The sequence below is a fragment of the Neovison vison genome, chromosome 2 (assembly GCF_020171115.1).
Source record: "Neovison vison isolate M4711 chromosome 2, ASM_NN_V1, whole genome shotgun sequence".
Lineage (NCBI taxonomy): Eukaryota > Metazoa > Chordata > Mammalia > Carnivora > Mustelidae > Neogale > Neogale vison.
Genome location: NC_058092.1, coordinates 208,109,362 through 208,130,029, shown reverse-complemented (window position 1 = coordinate 208,130,029; position 20,668 = coordinate 208,109,362). Strand labels below are relative to the sequence as shown.

At 45.2% G+C, this 20,668-nt stretch overlaps 1 protein-coding gene across 50 annotated transcripts in view; it reads left to right on the top strand.

Moving 5' to 3' along the window:
• The window catches only part of SORBS1 (sorbin and SH3 domain containing 1), a 227,514-nt gene that overhangs the window by 168,318 nt on the left and 38,528 nt on the right, over positions 1–20,668 (top strand). For 27 of the 50 annotated variants that reach the window (XM_044240147.1, XM_044240168.1, XM_044240162.1 and 24 more), the window contains 5 exons: positions 2,840–2,923; positions 6,943–7,008; positions 7,573–7,674; positions 11,658–11,707; positions 20,032–20,204. In XM_044240147.1, the coding sequence (XP_044096082.1) occupies positions 2,840–2,923; positions 6,943–7,008; positions 7,573–7,674; positions 11,658–11,707; positions 20,032–20,204 (475 nt within the window). The remainder of the gene's footprint in view (positions 1–2,839; positions 2,924–6,942; positions 7,009–7,572; positions 7,675–11,657; positions 11,708–20,031; positions 20,205–20,668) is intronic. The other 23 variants (XM_044240197.1, XM_044240198.1, XM_044240195.1 and 20 more) reach the window with 4 other exon arrangements.

Below are 20,668 nucleotides of genomic sequence, written 5' to 3'. Positions count from 1 at the left end.
AAACATTAAGATAGTAACTACAGATACAGGGTACAGATTCAGGTATATAAAACAAGGGGGTTTCTTCCCAGTACACGGTCACTTTGAGTTCCTTCCTGGCTTTTTAAGTTTGTCACTTCCCCCTATTTTAGCTTTGGGTCCTCTGCCAACACACAGAGGGTCTGCCTTCTTCTCAGGATTATGAGAAGGGGGATGTTATATACTGGACAGAGCACTGGACTGGGAATTGGAAGATCTGAGTTCAAATCCTGACTCTGCCTTCAGCTCTCTTGGGACAAGTCCTTTAACTTTTCAGAGCCTTAGTGTTTTCATCTGTAAAACAGAAGTATTGCTTGGCCTGCCAACATTACCAAAGTCCTGAGTATTGAAGTGAGTCCTGAGGAAGATTGCAGACTCCCCGAAATATCCAATGAGAGGGCCAGGTGCGGTAAAATGTCCAAGAGAACTACATGAACGTCATCGAAGTTTGTGCAAACGAACGTACCACATTCAGATTGTTTAGTTCAAAATTGAAGCCAGTCTCTGGCTCCCATCCAAGAAGCAAGACGATCCTTGAGGAGAATGAGGCATTCTTCTGGCAGGTCACCTGCCTTTTCCCAGGATTTGGCCGAGCTGGGGAAAAGAGCCCACGGTAGCAGAGAACTCAGCCTGGCGTTGTGGAATCTGCCCTCCCTGCCAGGACAAGAGCCCGCTCTGCGTCTGGAAGGACATTTCCTATTTGTCTGTTCCATAATCGGATCTGCCTCCAAGTTATAAATGGCAGAATCACATCCAGGCATTCGTGCCGTGTGCTGCTACCGCTTTCACACACTCTCCAGGCGGCCGCTCTGGGCCTCAGCAGTTGACACGCCTCCCGACTCTGTTCTCCACATGGTGTTAGCCTTCACGGGAAAAGCAATCTGCAAGCAACCTTTGGCAATAAAATGGGCTGATTCTTTCAGGACTGAGTACCAAGACATTCAGGCTATTTCCTGAAAGAGTTGGTACATTTTATTTAAAACAACAACAACAAAAACGTAGCCTATTCCCATGGAGCGGTTATAAATAGTGTTCAAAAATAATCAACATGAAATGGGTTTCACGAAACTCCCATCATATGGGGATCTAGCATCTCCCAGGGTCTGAACTGTCCCTTCGGAATAGTGTCCTAGGGCTTGTGCCTCATTTCACTGAATAAATTAAGATCCCATTTGGAATTCCTTATTGTACACCCTTTCAGAATCTGGTGAGAAGGAGCCCACCTTCTCCTTTGAGATTTAGGCCCCTAGGTCCCTAAAGACAGCTGGGGGAGGTTTTAATCTGGATGCAAGAGAGCAGACTCTGTTTCAGTAGACATCTCCCTCGGAGTCCCGCTCACTTTTATTTAGTGCATTTCAGTTAAATTTCTCTGCCGTATCTTCCTCCTTTTAAAACAAAAGTAGAAATAACAGTGAAGACCCTTTGAAGGATTTTAGAAGAAGGGATGGGTCAGGGTCCCAAAGAAAGTGGAAAGCCATTCCTACAAACGGCAAAAGGTCTGTGAACAGAATGTAGAGAGAAACGTGTCCCCAAGAAGCTGCTCTGTGACGCCGTGGCTTGGAAAACGTGGCCACGGGACTTTGCCGTTTCCTCTCCATGTCGTTGCCCTGAGGAAGTAACATTTCTTAGATACTGTTTTCAGTCTCGGTACAAAATAGACCTTTTCTATTTCATATTGTTGTCCGAAAAATCACCATCTCTCTCTCATGTAGTGACTGCCAAGGTATTTTGAAATATATCTATGTAGACGAATTTCATGATACCATGAGCCCCTCATGCTTTTGCCTGCTCTGAACTTGCATGTCCAGTGTTTGAAGGGGCAACCTGATATGCTTTCCAGGCATTCATTTTCCAGCCAAACCTCTCCAGAAACACATGCTATTCCACAGAGTGAGGTGTTAAGACTGTATAAAGTTCTGGCTCGATATGAAATGGTCAGTCTGTGTGAACTGCCTCTTAGAGTTGTATGAAGTTGAGATATCTGACTTATTTTTGCAACATAACCCAGAAGTTTTCTCCCCCCTGTTCTGTTGTCTGTCTTGTTCCACTTCTCCCTCATTTTATTTTTCCCACTTCTTTAACATTTATTTGTGAAAACACAAAGTATATTCTGTCTGTATTCCTCCCCCATAGATGCTCGTTTAAAATGTTTTTTGCACTTGTGTCCTCTGTTTTTTACTTACACCATCTCTCACTGTACTGTGTATGGGACATGATTTCTCACCTACTCATGTGCCATTAAAGATGCAGTATTAACCATGTGGCTTTTTTAAAGTGTTGGTATTTACATTTATTTTGAAGATCCTTAAGGCAGCTTTGCAAATAAGTACTAAAACCATACTAGCCCATAAAAGTGATTTACTCTACTCATACGGCATAGATGGCTAAGTGTTTGGTGTGCTCACCAGGTTATTTGTTCCTCACTAACAGTTCTTTATAAAGAGGAAGTACGGGCTTTCTCTTACCATCCCCCCCCCCCAGTACGGTTATTGAGGAATATGCCCAAATTCCGATCTGTCGTGGAAGGCTGCAGTGTGGCGCAGAGCTCCCCCTCCGTGGCCCACGTGCCTTCTGCCTCAGGGCTGAGAGTGATTCACTCACTGCTCCTGCCTCCGTTTCTCCATTTTTATGAACCCATCCTCTCTTACCTGTTGTAGCTCCTTGTTTTTGCTGATGTCCGTAAAATGGATGATTGCTGCTGTTGGACACAGTTGCTGTGTATCCCCGGAAACCACTGCATCTCTACTGGCCTGTTCCTATGTAATCTCTGCATAATGTTATCCTTCTCTCTCTTCCATTTCCCTATCACCAACCCCTATAGAGTCGGGATATAAGCCCAGAAGAGATAGATTTAAAGAATGAACCTTGGTATAAATTCTTTTCGGAATTGGAGTTTGGGAAACCGGTAAGTTTAATAGCTTCAGTGGTTCTAGACGCCTTTTTAAATAATGCTGTTGATGCATTGTTGCTGCTAAACAATCAGATATATTTGGAAGGAATGCAGGAGGTGGGGAGCAGCGATTTCAGTGGGCAGTTGTGGGATTGTCTCTTCTCCCTACAACCTGTAAGCTTTCCCTCACTTTACTTCACCAAGAAAGCAGTGAGCCCTGGAATTATTTCTTGCCAGAAAAAATAATAGAGAAACAAGACTAAATCATTGCATTAGAAACAAATATCCCACGCCTTGTAGATGGCATTATTTGGGCCATTGGTTCAATTACTTAACCAGGGTCTTTATGGCAAACTGAAAATAAGCAGGAAAATGCATTACACACAGAGAGGGGCAGCTTGTTACCGCTTTAAAAAGATTTAAGTACATAGGCAATGGCAGTGCCCCAGAGAGCCTCTGTATGTAGATGTGATCCATGAGTGGATCCCTGTTACAGGTGGCTTGGGAGAACGATTTCTAGGAGTTGGTGTAGTATTTCCCAAAACTTGAAATGGGAGTTGGGCTGAACGCTGTATTTGCTAGAATTTCCCTGTGATGTGCCAAGGGTGGCCTTGGCACAAACTGATTTTTGGCACTGACAGGAGGATTTTCTTAGCCCTGCCCCCAAAGGTGTATCACACAGAAGGGAGAGCTGAGTTCATTTTTCCACTGGAGAGGACTAGAAACTGACTTTAAACCTCTCGTTGCATTAAAGTCTTATTACAGCTGTAAAAAAAAAAAAAAAGAATTTACAGGTGGAAGAAGTCAGTGTATAAAGATAAGACATTTTGTTAGATGTTCATGTGAAACTTTAACCATTGAAACCTTGAAACCAGCATGGGAATCACTGCGGTTTGGAATGATAGTTTTATTTGCAGACAGGGGTTTTTATAGTTAAGTGTTAAATTCCACGGTGTATATTTTTCATTAAGATGAAGACAAAGACAAATGAAGCGGGTGCCTTGGAAATGCTAGTTTGATTCAGTGAGGCTGAGCTCTGATAGAAATTTGAGGCGCCTTCTGGTTTAGGAGCCCCTGACCTACAAACTTCCTGCTGGTGGTTGTTTTCCTGCTGCCTCCTCTTCTGCTAGACGTGGGCGGGGAGGGCACGTGTAGCCCCTGAGCTGTTCTAAATGAACAGCGCCACCTAGTGACCAGTGTAGAGGGAAGTGTCTGATGGGCAGTTGGCACTGTCTTCTCTCCCCAGAGCTGTGTGGTGCATACCATTATTTCTCGGTTCTCTCCCTTTTTCCTATTCACCATTCAGACATCAAAGAAGTCTACTTCAGGCAACCTTCTCCACACTCAAATATTGAACAGTATCTTAACCCTTCTCTTTGCCCTAAAACTTGCTCAATTAACTCACACATTGAATTGTGTGGTCCCCTCCCCTCTCTGCCAAACAAACAAAGACCATGATTAGTATATGTAATAATAGTGCTATCCTTTCATCAGGGAAAGCAAAAGCTGTCAGCTTTAAGTTATGTACGATAGTCTGTGCCATTGACTTTGCAAAGCCCTCTCGGAATCCACACATTTCTGGCCATTCCTCCTTTGCCAAATAACTAACATTAGTTTCATCTGAAATATTAACATTTAGAGAAAGATCTGAAACAATCTTATGTGATCCATTTGTTTTACTGAATCTGTTATTGCAAATAATTCCATTTTTGTTAAAAAAGGACAGTATTTAAGTCCCAGCATACATTAGGTTGGCTCTGTGGATAGCCTGGTAGAGGAACACTGTTTCTACTGGAAACCATGGTCTGAGCACCCCACAACCAATGCACACAAATGTCGAGAACACAGTCCGTTTGTATAGTGGGAACTTCCTAGAATGTGTGTCCCTACTCTGTTGTTCTAACTGCTTCTTAATTATTTAAAGACTTAATGATGCTTTTCCAAAATGCCATTTCCTCTGAAGCCATGATGTTCCTTGCAGAGACCTTAGAGTCCTTAAATGGGACTACTTGACTGAGTCTTTTAAAGTACTAAAAGATAATACTGTGGAAGACTTGCCAAAACAACCTAATCAGTGCCCATATCCTGAGGAATAGCGTCCAAGATGAATGGTTCATCGTGGTTGGGAACATCTGAAGGGTGGGATTATCATCCGGTTGAAACAACTGGATGACTGGCTCTTACTCCCCGGGTGGCGGAAGGTGTGATAGGGAGAAATTTTTTCTTCACTTCTGTCCTACCTTCGTCACTCTGGGCTATAATAAAAGTAAGAGAGAGAAATCAAAGTGGCATAAACCACAGAAGTTGTTTTGTAAGGTTTTTCAGTCATTCAGAGGCAGAATGAAATTGAAACTCCTATGAAATCATGTGGATCATCATTTCTACTTGTTTTTTATCCCCTACCAACTCAGGACCAATTTTCCCCAAGTGAAGCCTGCCAGAACTTAAACACTAGACATTTACCCTGAACTCCTTTCTTCCTCAACTATTGTGCTTAAAGCCCACTACCCAGAATGAGCTGAAATTTTAGCAAGATCCTGGCTGGAGTACCTTTTAGCTCTGATACGTTGTTGTAGAATAGCAAATAATTCAAGACTCCCAGGATTTTTTTGGAAGGATTTTAAACCAATTTAATTTGTAAGCACTGCCTTTTTTTTTTTTCCAGTAAAGATGGAAATGAGTATGTACCCTAAGTGACTTTAAAAAGTCTACTTCTCCAGGTGAACAGTGCAAGTGCAGCAAGTGTTTAAAATGAATGGGAATTGTTAATAGCACTTACTTTACAAATTGCAGAGTATACATATACAGAGACGGCATTACTGACCCATCACTGTCAGTGATGAAAGTCCCTTCGATTCAGATTACTTTTCACTTGCAGATTCATTACTAAGAGTCTGGATGTTAGGTTTTTCTTTTTCTTTTTCCCCCCTCTAATTTCTGCAGAAATCCGTGTAATTTCTAGAAGTAAGGTTGAGGCAAAATGTCACAGTGTAAACCAATTTGAATGCTTGCATAGAGGTACAGTGATATTTGCACAAAATTCCAGGAGTTACTAATGATCTCATCTTTTTCAGGGGTCATTGTATAAGACATTTCAGGTCTAAATAGGCAGAACAAGAAGGTCTGGTTGGTGGGGGAGAGGTTGGAGAATTACAGGAGCCTTGTAACTTTCAGATGTCCTACCCTCCCAACCCTTCCCTCATTAAACTCAGTTCTCCTGGCAGTTTTGTTTTGGGAATGCAGCTCTCATTCAAACCTAAAGAGTTAAAAGAGAAAACAAACATAACCCCACAGTCTGCTTTTCAAATTCAAATTATGAACTGTTCTCTAAGGCAGATGGAAGGGATGGCTGTAGCACCAGCAGTATTATCAAAGTCTGGTTAAGCCGCGGAAGGAGATTGTAAGTGTTGCCTAGTGGAATTATCTAGTTAGTGCATTTATTGAATACCCATTTTGTACCTGGATTTCATTTTCACAAACCACAGAAAACATATTTGGTTCAATTTACCTTCCCCTGGCCAAATCTCCACAAAGTCCCACATTTATTAAACATGATGAATTTGGAGACTGCTTCAAAGACGGCTTCAAAAACACAGACTCTCGGTGTCAAGGTTAGTTTGAAAACAACAGTGAGGATGTCTATCAACAATACTTCAATTTAAAAAAAAGAGAACAATGAGAAATTTTAAAGTTTTGATTTTTGTTCAAATTGGTGTTAACGCTTTTTTTGCTTCTGATTTTGCTTTTGTTTTTGTTTTTGTTTAATGTTTTCAATGTTTAGAATCCAACAATGACTTACTCTTGAGATGTAGACATAGAAACTTCCCAGTTAATGTTTCTAGCTCCTAAATTCTGTAGAATCCCTCCCTGGGCAGCCTCCTCAGGAGGCCAGGTGCCTGCCCCCTGTGCTTTGAGTTCACTTTTCTGTGTTGATACGGTTCTCCTAGCGTGCCCCTCTTTGTTTGAGCCAGTCTCCATGTTTGTCTTTATGTCTTTATGCTCATTTCTTCATTTCCTCCTCTGCTTCCCATCAGCCTCCCAAAAAGATATGGGATTATACTCCTGGAGACTGCTCTATCCTTCCTAGAGAGGATAGAAAGGTAATTCTGCTGTGCCTCCTCCGTGGGCTGTGTGCGTGTTCTTTAGCCTGGTTAGTGTGAGTGTGTCGTGGGTTTTTTTCTTTTTTTCTTTTATTTTCTTAAATCATTTTTTTTTAACTCGATAACTTTTTTTTCTTTTGGCTTGGTGATAAAACGATTTAACAAAGTCTCTACGACTTCTACTACTAATGCTGAGAGGTTTTTAAAGCAATGCCTTATTCTCCTGACATATCCTATTTGTCACAGTCACTATACTCTGAAAAGAGAAAAAATAGGTCTCTCGCGAAAGGTAGGTTTCCGCGGTATTTGTAGTTCTCTCTAGCAAGTAGAATAGACTTTTGAAGCTCTGATGACTTCAGGATTTATATTTTCCCTGCCTAATGTTGCATTCTCTGTTTTCACGTCTTCACCTGATTTCTAGTGAGCTCTTGTGTTCGGTCATGCCATCTTTGCCTTATTAAAGCATAGCACTAAACAAATTCATTTTTCAAACTTAACCTTCCATTCTTTCTACCTGTCCTCTAAACTAAAACATTCTTTCCCATCTTTTCTCTCTTCAACCAGACTAATCTAGAAAAAGATCTCAACCTCTGCCCAGCAGAGTTAGAGGCACATTTAGAAAACACGGAGACGCTTAATAAAGCACCCAGTGCAAACCTGTCCCAGGTATTTCCTAGTTTTTCTTCATGCTGTCGGTTCCTCTTCCAGCTTGGTTTTGTTTTCTTCTCTGCTTTCTCGTTTAATGTAGTCAAGGCAATGAATGCTTATGCTGGGTCTTTAGAAACTGCATGGCTTTCAGACCCCTGTTTTTGATTCCTCCTCCCTCCCCCTGCCAACCTAATTTTTGCTTGAATTTCTTTTGAGCTTGGCATCTTCCTTAAAGGGAGTTTTTCAAATATTTTCAGGGTGGCTGGTGATTTAAACGACATCACTTCCTTGTCATTCTCTTTCTCTGCTCTTGGGAGGTGACCCTTATAACTTTCCATCCTTTGCCCCCGTATATCTTCTCCAGATTTTCTGGGAGCCATTTTTGGGGGAGATTCACTTGTCTCTCTCTCTCTCTTTTTTTTTTTTAAATCCCTGGGAGATACCAACCTCAGAGATCATTTTCAGAAACACAGTGGTGTTGATTTGAGTGCCTGTTATGTGCATGGCACTGGCAGAGTAATTGTATTTGTCATTTGGAAGATCAGAAAGTTCTCAATGAAAAAACGCACTCCAGAGACCAGACAGCCTGGCCACAAACAAGCATTTGAAACTCAACCTGTATTGACATTTTTAAAGGGGCCTATGTCAAAATGTGGTTTATTGAGGACTATGTCATAGAGTCCAAAGAAAACAGGTTCCCAATGGGAAGAAAAATACCAAGTATTTGGAGAACTGCCCCCAAGGCTCCCTGACAAAACATAAAAGGCTCTTAGAAGGAAACGGTATCTTTACAGAAAATAAAGAAGGCGGGCAGGCACTGCTGAAGAGGCTAGGAAGGTCCACAGACTGTGGCAGGAGGAGTGGAAAATACTATAGATTGTGTTCTATTTAAGCAGAACAAGACAAGGAGGGTCAAACCGCCAGCATGAGTGACTCAGGTTCTGAAAACTCTTGGATGCTGGACCCTTAAGCCAAGGAAGGAGTGAAGAACCCAGGGGGTTATGGCAGCAGCCAGGGTGGGCTAAGATAAAGTCAGACACTTAGGAACTGCAGGCAGATGAGGAAAGTTGGGGTTTGAGAATCCAGGCCCCTCTTCAGAACTTGGGGGAGGTAAAAAGGTGAGCTACAGTGCCCACAGTCAAGGCAGATAGGTCATGGGGCAGGGAAAAGGGGTGCTCATTTTCAACCAAGGTGGAGACTGGAACCAGCTGTAGCCCCTGTGGGATAGAAGGTCTGAGCTAGTTCAAGAGTGAGAACTAACTGCACCTAAGTCCTAACATGTTCCAGAGCAGGACAGGAGCACTAGGATTACAGGTCACAAAATGAATCAGAGGTTCCTTTTCAAAGTAGTCTAATAGCAGCTTTGTAACACATGCAAAGATGGAAGGCAGCTGGAGAATTACTGAACTCACTGAGGCTTCCCTGAGGTTAGAGACAGTTTCCAGTACCTGGACTTCTGCCCAGGGCAAAGTGAGCACAAAGAAGGGTCTGATGCATGAATGAGTCATTTTCACATTGGTTCAATTACATGTTCCCCATTAGTCGCTAATAGGTATGGGATACGCTGAGAGGGGCTCTAAATCAGCACAAAAAAACAATGAACTTTTCCTTCAGGAACATGACCGTTTAGGCACACTCCTAAATAAAGGATCTGCAGCAATACACAGCAGTGCCTGCAAAGAGCTAAAAGAATGGCATGGGTTCTGAGTGCTAGGCAGAAGAGTGATCTTGTGGAAAAGTAGGGACAATTTCTCAGGGGGTTGGCTGGGACCTTAAAGGATGGGTGCAATGTGGTAGAAATAGTGATAGAGATGGGGACATCCATGTGAGGCATGTAAAGAGCAGAGAAGTGATCGTGTTTAGCATGTATTCAAGGAGTAAAGTAGAATCAGCTATAATAGAAAATTGGGGGTGGTAGTTGGGAAAGAGGGTTGATCCTGGATTATAGAGGCTCAGAACACACAGTTAAGAGATGATTTTGTCCACAGCCTAATGATGTAATTCAAGTGTTGTTTTAGGGAGGTTGGTGTCCTCACTCTAGAGAGGCTGAGTTGAAGGGAGAACCTCCCATTGGAAGTGCAGAGGGCACGGAGCCTACTGTGGTGGTCCAGGCATGGAGTGATGAGAGCCCACACTCCAGTGGCATCAGCATGAAGTGGGGGAGAGGGGTGGCTGTGAGTGCTTACAGAGGAAATTGGAATGGAACATTTTAACTAATTGGTGTGAAGAATAAAGATTTGGGGGATGGAATGGAGACAAAAACAACTCTAGGGTTTGGGCCACGAAGCTGGAAGAATTGGGGACATCAGTCTGTCATGTAAGAAAGATGGGGAGAAAATCCATGCAGAGGTAAGATGGAATTAGTTTTAGGTGATTCATTCTTGAAGTGTTGGCTGGGTATCACCAAGGGCATATCTGGTAGGCAGCTGGAAATACAAGACTAGGTCTCCTAAGAGAGGAAGGGCCTACAATGTCAGTTAGAGTCACTTGTGGAGAAGAGATGGCTGAAGCCCTGGGAGCAGTTGGAAGATTGAAGGACAGGAAGGACGAGAGCAGCAACTACCCTATGGGATGTTGGATGACATGGAACAGAAGAAAGGGAGGATCAGGGGGTGAACAGATCAGAGAGGTAGGAGGTAGGGTGAACAGGTCAGAGTGGTAGAACAAGAAGAGAAAGTATGACAACTACCCTGTGCTCCAGAGAGGTCCCCAAAAGTAGACTCCAAGGAAAGGTCAGTGGGTTTGATAACCAAGAGGTTTCTAAAAACCTTCGAGGTTGCTGGGTGAGGAGTTGCCGGGAGCTAGAGTGGGGAAGCACCTGGGGATCCCCTAGGGGTACAGCACTGTTGAAAACATGTAATTGTGGAAGGAAGGGAGGGAGGGGGGTATTCCCAAAGGACTCTGCAGGGTCACACAAAAGTTTTCCAAGATGAAGACCCAGATGAGGACAGGTCCCTAAGGTAGGAGATGGGCAGGAGACACCAGTGCAGGCAAGAGGCTGCCTTCTCTGAGGAATAATGGTAGGTAACTGGGGGTGGGGGAGGGTAGAGTCCTCATCCTGGGGCAGGGGCACCCTCCAAAGTGAGAGGACCGAGCAGGTTGAGGGTAGGTGGTTCAGCAGGTTGAGGATCAGGTGCGTGAGCCCAGATAAAGATTGCTTCCCCTCCCGTCCTTTCCTCCCTCTTGGACAATCTTCCTTTCTTTCTCCCACTGTTTCTGTCTGTTCCCCCAGTATCTCCTCCACATAGCGTCTTTTCCTTGAAGTGATTATTATTAGTGATAGGAGTATCTTTAAAAGTTAACTTACTCATTGACTGATTCAACTACCACATTATTTTTAAAACAATATATTGAGCACTTCGCCTTTTTTTTTTTTCCTCCAAGACAAAACAGATACTTTAGACTACTTAATTATGTTGCCTTTTCTCGCATGTAGCTCTTGGTGGTTTTCTTTCTTTTGCATAATTGCCTGTCATTTTATAAAGTGCTCCCCTACTGCATTTCCCCATTTCCGCATCCCAAATCTTCAGGGGTGAACAAATGATCTAAATACAGTATGCTCTTTTCAAATGCATTTTTATATTTTCTGTACCTAAAGTGTCGGGTGACCCTCTCTCCTGATGTGGCATCTGGGGTGCATGACGGAGTCTCTGGTGGGCTTACCAGGGGCTCCAAGGACTGGGGATGAGCTGATGAAGGCGGTGTTGTTCATGTCATTAATGCATGTTGGCCAGATGGTGGGCTCTCCACTCATGGATCTATATTTATATGAAAGATAAGTCTAAGCTAGGGGCCATCTTCCACTGCACCCAGAGAGCACCTGCTGGCCCAGAAATCCTCCAGCACAGACCCCTTACCAGCTAAGGGCCCATCTCCCAAAGGTCCTTGGCTACATCAGGAAAGGAAAGGGGCTGCTCTCTTTCCCCCTTGACTAGGAACACCTGATGCAAAATAAATGATCTACATTCTTTTCTTTTCTTTCTTTTTTTTGGCATTTACAGAGCTCGGCAGTCAGCCCCAGCCCGGATATTTCTGCGGAGGCTCCTGGATAGTAAGTTCCTGCCCCATCCGTGGCCTGATGTATTAATGTCAGAGATGGAAAGAGGCTTGTGTTTTGGATCCGAGTGTGTTTTACTTGTGTCAATCTCGTGGCTTCGGTGATAAGTATCAGTTTAATCATCATCTTCAAATTATTTTTCTTCTGTTTTCTCCTCCTCCATATTCATTTTGCCATGATTCCTATTACCTTTGAGAAGATTTTCCGTGTGTTGGCATCTTTCCCTTTAGAATGTGAGTTTGAGTTGGGAGTCCAAACCCACCTCGTGGGCTGGTTCTTGGATGGGATTTGTGACTGACACACGCTGTGCTGGGTGTAAAGGTCGGGGGATGGTGGGGTTGGGTCCTCAGTCAGTACCTGTCCCAGGGGAAGATGAGGCCAGGAGGGGGCTAACTTGACTGATGCTGAAAGGTGTGGATTTATTTCCTCGTAACAATCAGGATTCTGCCTGGGTGATATGTGCACACTCTGCTTACTTCATGGAGTAACCGCCAGCCTCTTTCCCCCTCTCCAGACCATCCAGAGCCCTACGCCAGATGACTTTTCTCAGTATTTTGCCATGCAGCCATTATCCCAGCTGAAATATCTCCATGCGGTCCCCTGCCCCTTACCTACGCAGTACATAGCGAGCACTGAACTCCTATAAGTAGGCCCTGAGCCTCCCTGTACCCAATTTAATATCTTATTCTTAGAAGTACAATGAGGAGGAAAGGCACAAGTGTTTCCTCTTCCATTGGGATTGGGTAAACCCACAACAAGCAATTTTCACCTCTTCAAATAGAAGCCTAGCTTTACTGGAATGCTGAGTTTATGGAATTTTTGGCAAATGTTGTGGTCCTTTGGGAATGTCCTATGTACCTTGCCAAAGAATGCGTTCAGCAGGAGGAGTTTCATTTGAAAGTCAGCTGGGATTAGGATATTTCAGTGGAAAATTGGAAAAATCTTAATTCATTTAGCACAGTGACCAAATCTCTAGCTAGATCCACTCTGTTCATTTTTTTTTTAAGATTTTATTTATTTATTTGACAGAGAGATAGCAGAAGTAAGCAGAGCAGCAGGCAGAGGGAGAGAGAGAAGCAGGCTCTGTGCTGAGCAGGAAGCCCGATGTGGGGCTCGATCCCAGGTCCCTGGAACCATGGCCTGAGCCGAAGGCAACTGCTTAACCAACTGAGCCACGCAGGCACCCCTGTTCATTTTTTTTTTCTATAAATATGTGTGTTAATGATTATGATCAATTTATCCCAGCATAAGAAGAAATTGAGAAGATATATGAGAACAACAGCTAGAAGGGAAATTACCTGCCTGAGAGGACAGTCCATCTTGGGACAAATCCAGGCGTTAAGTCTTGTGACTGCTGTCGGGTCAGTCATCAGGCCAGCAGTGTGACAAACATCAAAGCTCAGATCTAGCATCTGGACCCCTTCCCGATCTCCCTCCACTCTGGGCTCGGAGGCTCACTGTAAGGAGCTAGTTGAACTGTGCCTTCAGCTGCAAGGACGATAAGTCACAGGTCCTCTAGGTCCCCAGAGATGTGCTTTCAGAAGTGAAGTGCAGCAGATGCCCTTAGGCTACCTGCAGACAAAGGCCGCAGCTCCCTGCAAACTCTCCTTGTCCCCCGAGGCCAGCTGTTTGTCACCTGGACAGTTCTGACTGCCCACTGATCGCTCCAGGTCTCTCCCTGCTCCTATAATCCTGTTTTCAGGATGGCCCAATGTTAATCCCTCTGCCTGGTCTCCCCCCCAACCCCCTTTCCTTTCCCCATCTCCCCAGAGTGCGTGGGACAGGAAAGGCAGCTGCTGGTAGCTGGTTGAGTGAATTCCTTAGTCAGTTCCCTTAGTGGGTTCTTACTGGATCCGGGGCACTATGCTCAGTATTATCACACGGTATCATTCCTTACTAGTTTGGGCAGCAAATCACACATCCCCAAAAATGTTGCTAAATAAGAAGGCAAGGTGGTGAATGAAGGACACTAAGGATTGAAAGTATTCCTGGTTTGGGCCCTCGGGGTGTAATTAGTCACTATGATAAGTTAATAAATAAATAAGAAAATCGTAAATGTATTCCAAAGAGAAAGCCGTGTCCACAGGCTGTCAAAGTTAGGAGCGCAGGTCTTGAATGAAATAATCCTAGTGATTTACTGGACGTTTACGATGCGCCAGGCCCTGTGGTTGGCGTCGTAGCTACGTTCCCTCTTTTAGTCCTTCCACCATTCCAGGACGGAGCATTGTGTTTGGTCCCCATCTTACAGGTGAGGAAACGAAACATAAAGGCAGCATGTGATGCCTGTGATTCCCCCAGCTGACGCCTGATAAAGCCGTAATTGAAGGAGGAACAATGAAGTTCTAGGCCAGGGGACGGTGTTAGTGATAAGCTCTCGTTTGCACCATCCTGATTCAGAATGGGGCAGGAAATTCACAGAAAACATGCCACAGTTGACTGGTCTTGAGTGCTTAAAAGAAAAAAACAACGTCAGTAACTGTGTAATACTGTGTTAGCAGGGTCGAAGGACCTGAGGCGAACTGCTTCAAAGAGCAAATTGCTTTCAGAGAATTCTAAGTATTTGTGGACCTGAAGATATTTGCTGGGTTAATTTATCAAGTGCTCTTATTTGTGTCATTGAAATAGGTCTCCAAAGACCTCTGTTTCAGCCATAGCCTGGCTCTCATGAACTACTTGGCAGGAATAAATGAGTTTTATCCTCCTGCTAGTCTTCCACTTGGGGAATTTTCACTAAGGCAGGTGGGGTTTTCTTCCATTTTGTTCAAATGAGGAAGTAAGGTTTTTTTCCTTGTTTAGAATTGGTGGGAAGCCTGACACCCAGGGAGGTGCACAGTAAATGTTTGTGGAATCAATGAATGTGCTTGTGAGTCTTAATTAACTAGCATCCAACGCACTCAGCACTGAAGGCTGCAGTTGCAGCCTGGATTTGGCCCCTCTCGCCGGATGGTTGGGGAGGATGTGTTGAAAGAAACATTGGCCAGACTGGACTTACCCCAAGGACTGAAGGAGAAGGCACAGGATGCCCCACATTCAAAAACATTGGGACTAAAAAAAAAAAAAAAGTGGTCACTGAAGAAGTTGTGTTCATATCTTGGACAGAATTGCAGTTTTGGAATTTTATTAATTAGCATGATTCATTATCACTGTGTTAAAAGAATATGGGTATAGAGAGGAAGAAATCTACCCATAGTCCCCAATATCCCAGTAGAACTACCAGTCCATATTCTCAAAAATTATTTTTTTAATGCTTGCAATAACAGTGTTCAATTTTGTATGTTATTTCCCTAGAGTTATCAGATCTTAAATCAGTCCTGAAGACTACTCATTCTCATCGTTGGCATTTCAGCATGGAGTACCACTCAGATATTTTTTTTCCTAACCAAAGAGCTTTCCTCTATTTGGCCAGCAGGTGGTGCTCAAGAACAAGCTTAAAAAAAACAAAAAAACAAACAAAAAAAACACCCAGAAACAAAAAACCCAAAACCAACCCTTTCTCTTAACCTAAGATCAAAACACAAATCATTACCTGAAGAACTAAATGAAACATTAGAGAGACTCCCTTGGGCCTTGAAAATGTGATTTTCATTTCTCAGAAATCTACATGCGAGCGTTTCACTTTATAGAATCATTTATTCTATTATTTAGTGAAAAGCAGTGGTAGGCACCAGGCGTGCAAAGATTGGTAACGTAAACCGCCTGCCCTCAAGAGGCTCAGAGTGTAATGGGGACACAGACTTGTAAATCACAGATAGAAGCCATTGTGGTAAACGCCGCGACAGGACACAGGAGAGAGGGAACGACAATCACATATATAAATCTAAAAGATCATTTTCTTCCTGCAGTACAAAGGAGAGGAAACTGCCCTCCCCAGATTTCCTAGACTCCTTTCCCCCAAAGCCACAGTTTAAAGCAGTTACTTTTTTTTTTTTTTTCCTTGCTGAAATCAACAAATGGTTTTGGACAGTGAATTCCACGGGGCTGGAATTTTTTGTCTATTGTATTCCCTGTTGAAGCTCTACATAGGAGAGTGATTCACATTTAATAGGTAGCTCAATAAATATTGGAGTGACTAAAATGAGCAGTGGAATGACCCCATGAGATCTTTTGTAGAAATTATCACTGGCAGTGATTTGCAGAGATGACTGGAGGGAGTCAGGGCTGAAGAGGCAGGAGTGAGGGTGTGCTTACTACAGAGGCGTAGGTGAGCAGTGGTGGGGTGGTGGCCAGGGAGGTCGAGGGAAGGGGCTGATGTGCGCTGTGTCAGGACAGGGAGTAAGCCGTACTTGGTGACTGGTTAGGTTTGGGGAGCAAGGAGGGGGAGAAAGGGGTTGATTCCGTGGGCTTTCTGGCTTGGGCCATGGGAGACAGGAACAGAACTGGGTTTGGTTTGGGGCATATGGGGTTTAAGATGCCTGGGGAATATACCCACGGGGAGGTGCCTAGAAGGCAGCTGAATGCACAACTCTGGAGCACAGGAGGAAGGCACAAATGATAACAGATTTGAAGGTGGATTTGTTGGACGGTCTTACCATGCCTGTTGGTTTTACAGATGAAAGAACCTGAGAAACAGACTGTTTCCAAGTTTTCTAACAGAGTGGGTTTTCCTTAGCTGACACTCGTTGCTTGTTGGAGTCAGGCTGGAGTCCCCCTGAGCCTACCTGGTCACAGGCTTGCAAACTGTTGGCCCTAAGAGGATCACTCCATTCTCTCACTTTAATTCTCCAGCAAGTATGTTTTTGCTGAATCCCCTTGAAACTCAGCCCCCTTTGCATCTTAGCCAGAGGATGAGTTGTCCGGCCTGCTGTCTTTGAAGTGGAAACTGGCTCGCCCAGGCTGCTGACAGCTGAACTTGGCTGTTCTGTGATGGGATCGGTAGCTGCCAATGCTGATTGGGCCTTGCTCATCAGCCCCGCTGCTTTTCCCATCTCATTTGATCTATTTGGGCACAGCAGAGACCAGCAACTGTGAGACCTTTGGCACTTGCCTTCAACACTCAGGCCCTCAGTTTCCCCTTGGTACAACAGGACAAATGTTGTATGTCTTTCCAACGCTAGAAGATGTGATGGCGAGGATACATTTGAAAACGTTGTTCCAGAATTTGTAGATGTGTTTTTAACCAAGGAGGGCCCCAGTTGGGAAGTGTTGCCCATCTGGAAAAAGCATATTGGCTTCGGTATCAGAAAGAAAACAATTAGCTATAGCAAATCCATTCTGAGGGGTTTCCTGAGTTGCTGGTTTGTCGTTCTGGTGGGGAAGCAGGACGAATGGTGATAAGGGATGGAATAAAGCCAGAAAGTGGAGTGGCTGAGGGCAGGAGGGGATTTCTGACGAGGGGTGAGGTCGGGGAGGTGTGAAGTCTGGCAGCTGGGTACCACGAGAGTCAGGACCAAATGAAGTTAGGCAGAACCAGAGAAGACCAGCGTGGACATTCTGACCAAGGCTGAAGCAATTCAAAGGACAGCAGGATAGAAGCCTCTGGCAGCCCCTCCCCCATGCTGAGGGAGGTCTGGTGACCACAAACCAAGCCGAGCAGGGCCCAAGAGACTGTCCCCTCACGACAACTGTTGGCAAGGCTAAAGGACACCTGTATGTGGTCTTTTAGAGGTTGAGATTGTATAAAAAGGAGCAATGGAGTTAAATTGAACGACAAAACCAGAAAATGGAACCAAAGCAGGAGAAGGCTCTGAAAGAGAAACTGAGATAAGGAGCAGATTTATTTTTAATTAAAAACTTTGAAGTTAGTCAGTTTAGAGGCGCTTAGATTGATGGAAGTTGGCATATAGTGCCAGAACCTTGCAAGTCACCTTTAAGGGTCTTCCTGCCCTCTGGATGGAGTTGATGCCTTTATCGATCAGATGGTTGGGGGGACACCTTCAAGCACCCCTGTAGGTAGAAGCAGGAGAGCAAAAGCTGTGCAGGTGACAGCCATTGTCCTGAGGCCTCTGTGCCTGGCAAAGCCTCGCCTCTGTCCCCAGGGTGGGAGTGGACACCCCTGGTCAGGAGCCAGGGCCCCAATAAGGCCAACCAGACTAGGCCGGGGCCATGCTAAGTCCTTGCAGTCTCACTGTGTCCACTGTTCTGAGGGTTCTAGAGTCACCGACATGAGGAGCCTAAGTGAATGTGATGAAATTCTTGTGGAAGAATTTCTACCAAAAAAAAAAAAAAAAAAAAGAATTTCTAAACACGTTTCACGAATCAAAGAATTTCCTTAATCAGATCATGTGTGCCCGTTTTACTTTCAGAAAATGTGACCTCCTATTCATTCAACAAATATTTATTGGGTGTACGCGTGGGCCCTCTGGTGGGCCCCTGCAAATGAGGGCACGGCCTGGGGGAAAGAGTCTTGCCCCATCATGCCGCCTCTTCCAGAGGGTTCTCCCCTCTGAGACACACCCTGGAGGCTGCTCTGCAGACTCCCTTCATTCACACGCTTTTGTGGTCTCAGCTTTGAGAGTAGGTTTTCTTTCTCCCTAAGTTTTCAGTCATGTTCTTCTGTCTAGGCTGAGAAGAGGAGAAAAGCATTTGATCCTCTGACATCAGCCAGAGAGAATGAGGAGAAGGGACCTGGGGGAACCCTGAGCCCCCAGGCAGTCAGTCCCCTGAAGTAGAGCATGCAAAGCCCTGGGAGGCCGTGGCAGCTGTGGGAAGGGGTTAGGGAGCAGTGCTGTTACTCGGGGGACGTTCCTATCCTGGGGTGGACCCACTGCCCGTTCTACCACAGGCTCCTCCTCTCCATTCCTGACTCCTGGGCTCTGGGGCCTCTTGTCCCCCAGAGTACGTTCACTGCAGGGGATGCCCGGCAGTGACCTTTGGAGCTCCAGCATCCTCGGGCCTCCTGCGATGTGCAGGCCTGGGCTCTGGGAAGGCACTGCCACCTCATTTGTGGGGAGGTGTTCAGCCAAGGGTGCCTTGCAGGGCCGGGCTCTGCCGCTGCACAGACAGTGCCTGCTTCAGCAAGGGTCTGGATCTCTCGGTGCCTCCTTCCCTCGACCAAAAATGGGGCAAGTAGGATTGTTTGTGAGGATTAAAGACAGAAGGATCGCCCAGCCTCCCTCATAGGATATCTCAGCCGGTTGTGTAAAATTGTTGTTGCCATTGTCTGTGACTGTGGGGACGGAGAGGCTGTGTGAAATGGGGGAATAATCCCATCATTGAAGGATGGGGAGAGGGAGAGAAATGGATAGATGGAGCATGCCGCAAAAGCAGCCCCATGTTCTGTGTCGAAACTGGGGGCCCAGAATATGTGGGGGTTCACTGTTACAATTAAGTTTTTCTGTACACTTGATAAAATACACATCATAAAATATTGGGGTAGAGAAATTCTGTCAAGCTGTTTGCATCTCCAGAGCTAAAAAAAAAAAAAAAAAAAAAAGTCCTCATTGATACCAGTAAACCAAATTCAGTAGGACTGAAAAGCAGAGGCCTGAGTACTTCCGTGGGAAGGAGGTCGGTTGTTGGGAAGGAGGTCGGTTGTTCATGTACCTGAGTGTGTGTCTCCGTGTGCCGGTAGGTGAGGGCCTAGAAAACTGGGATTAGGGAAAGGGAGGGGCTCAGTGAGTAAGTGCTCTTAATTTTTTCTGTGCCCCACCTCATTCCTAAAAGGATTTGTGGTAACTTGCAAAAATACCTAGAATTTCAACAAGATAAAAATAAATGAAAGGTAAAGGAGTCATAGTTTATACTCCAATTCCTATTATCGGGTTCTGACTACAAATTTGAAAGAAGCTGGTGTAACCTGTGGCCGGGATGGTAACAGCGTATAGAATCCCAGGTTCCACTTTCACTTAGGGGCTGATTTTCCTGGAGACCCAGGAAAATGGTTGACTTCCGTGCTCCGTCAGCCAAAGTGCTTGTGAAGAATAACCCAGAAAAATAATCCAGGTGGTGACCTTGAAGTCGCCAACTCTGGCTGGCGACCTGTCGGGCTCCCCTCGTGTCCTCTGCTGCACCATCTCGTGTGCACCCGCCGGGCCCCCAGCAGCAACCCCCCCCCACCCTCCCCAAGAACCCTCCTCCCCACCCCCCACCCCCGGCAGAGTTTCTCAGAGGTCCTCTTTTAAAGCACAAATGCGGTCTTCTCAGCACTTCTGCTGTTGGGGCAGATTCCGGAGCATTTGGGGCCACCCTTGGGCTTGTCTTGTCCAAAGAACTCCAACTAAACAAGAACACCCTTTAGAAAGGACAGTGCTTGTCTAGGATCCCAAAAAGGGTGTTGTTTGTCCTCGGGTGGTAATGTGCTTTCGAGAAAAATGTCAAACGTTCTAAGTCCCATTCTTTCTTGTTCTCTCTTCCCTCTTTTAACATCACATTGTCTTCAGTATCTATTCTTCCAACTTCCACGCAGTGAAGAGGGAATCAGATGGAGCTCCTGGGGATCTCGCTAGCTTGGAGAATGAGAGGCAGATTTATAAGAGCGTCTTGGAAGGTGGAGACATCCCTCTCCAGGGCCTGAGTGGGCTCAAGCGACCCTCCAGCTCAGCCTCCACTAAAGGTAACTGGGTGAAGCCTACGGGACTGTGACCCGGCCACACGGTCATCCAGATGCCTCTCGCCCATCCAGGCCCAGTGTCGGGGTGTCGGCAGCGGGTGACTTCCAGCTCCTGGGATATCCTTTGCCTTGTGCAGGTCTATCTCCAGGCCTCCGAGCCGTCTGAGCCCCCTCCCCCAGTTTTTCACTGGCCATTTTTCTTTCTGGTATTAGTTTCCCTTCCTTCGAACCCTGACCTTGCTCTCCGTAAAGCATCTCTCTCTCTTTTTCGTTCTGATTCCCTCCTCTTAGAACGTAGCTGAGCCTCAGCCTTCCGTAACTCACAGCAGGGTGGCCATTTTTTGTTGCATCTTTGCACCTGCTTTGCAGCACAGATTATTTTGCTTCCGGACATCAACTGGAAATTAAAATACAAAACAAAACAAAACCCTTAAGACAAATGAGCATGTAACCTCTCCCTTTTATTT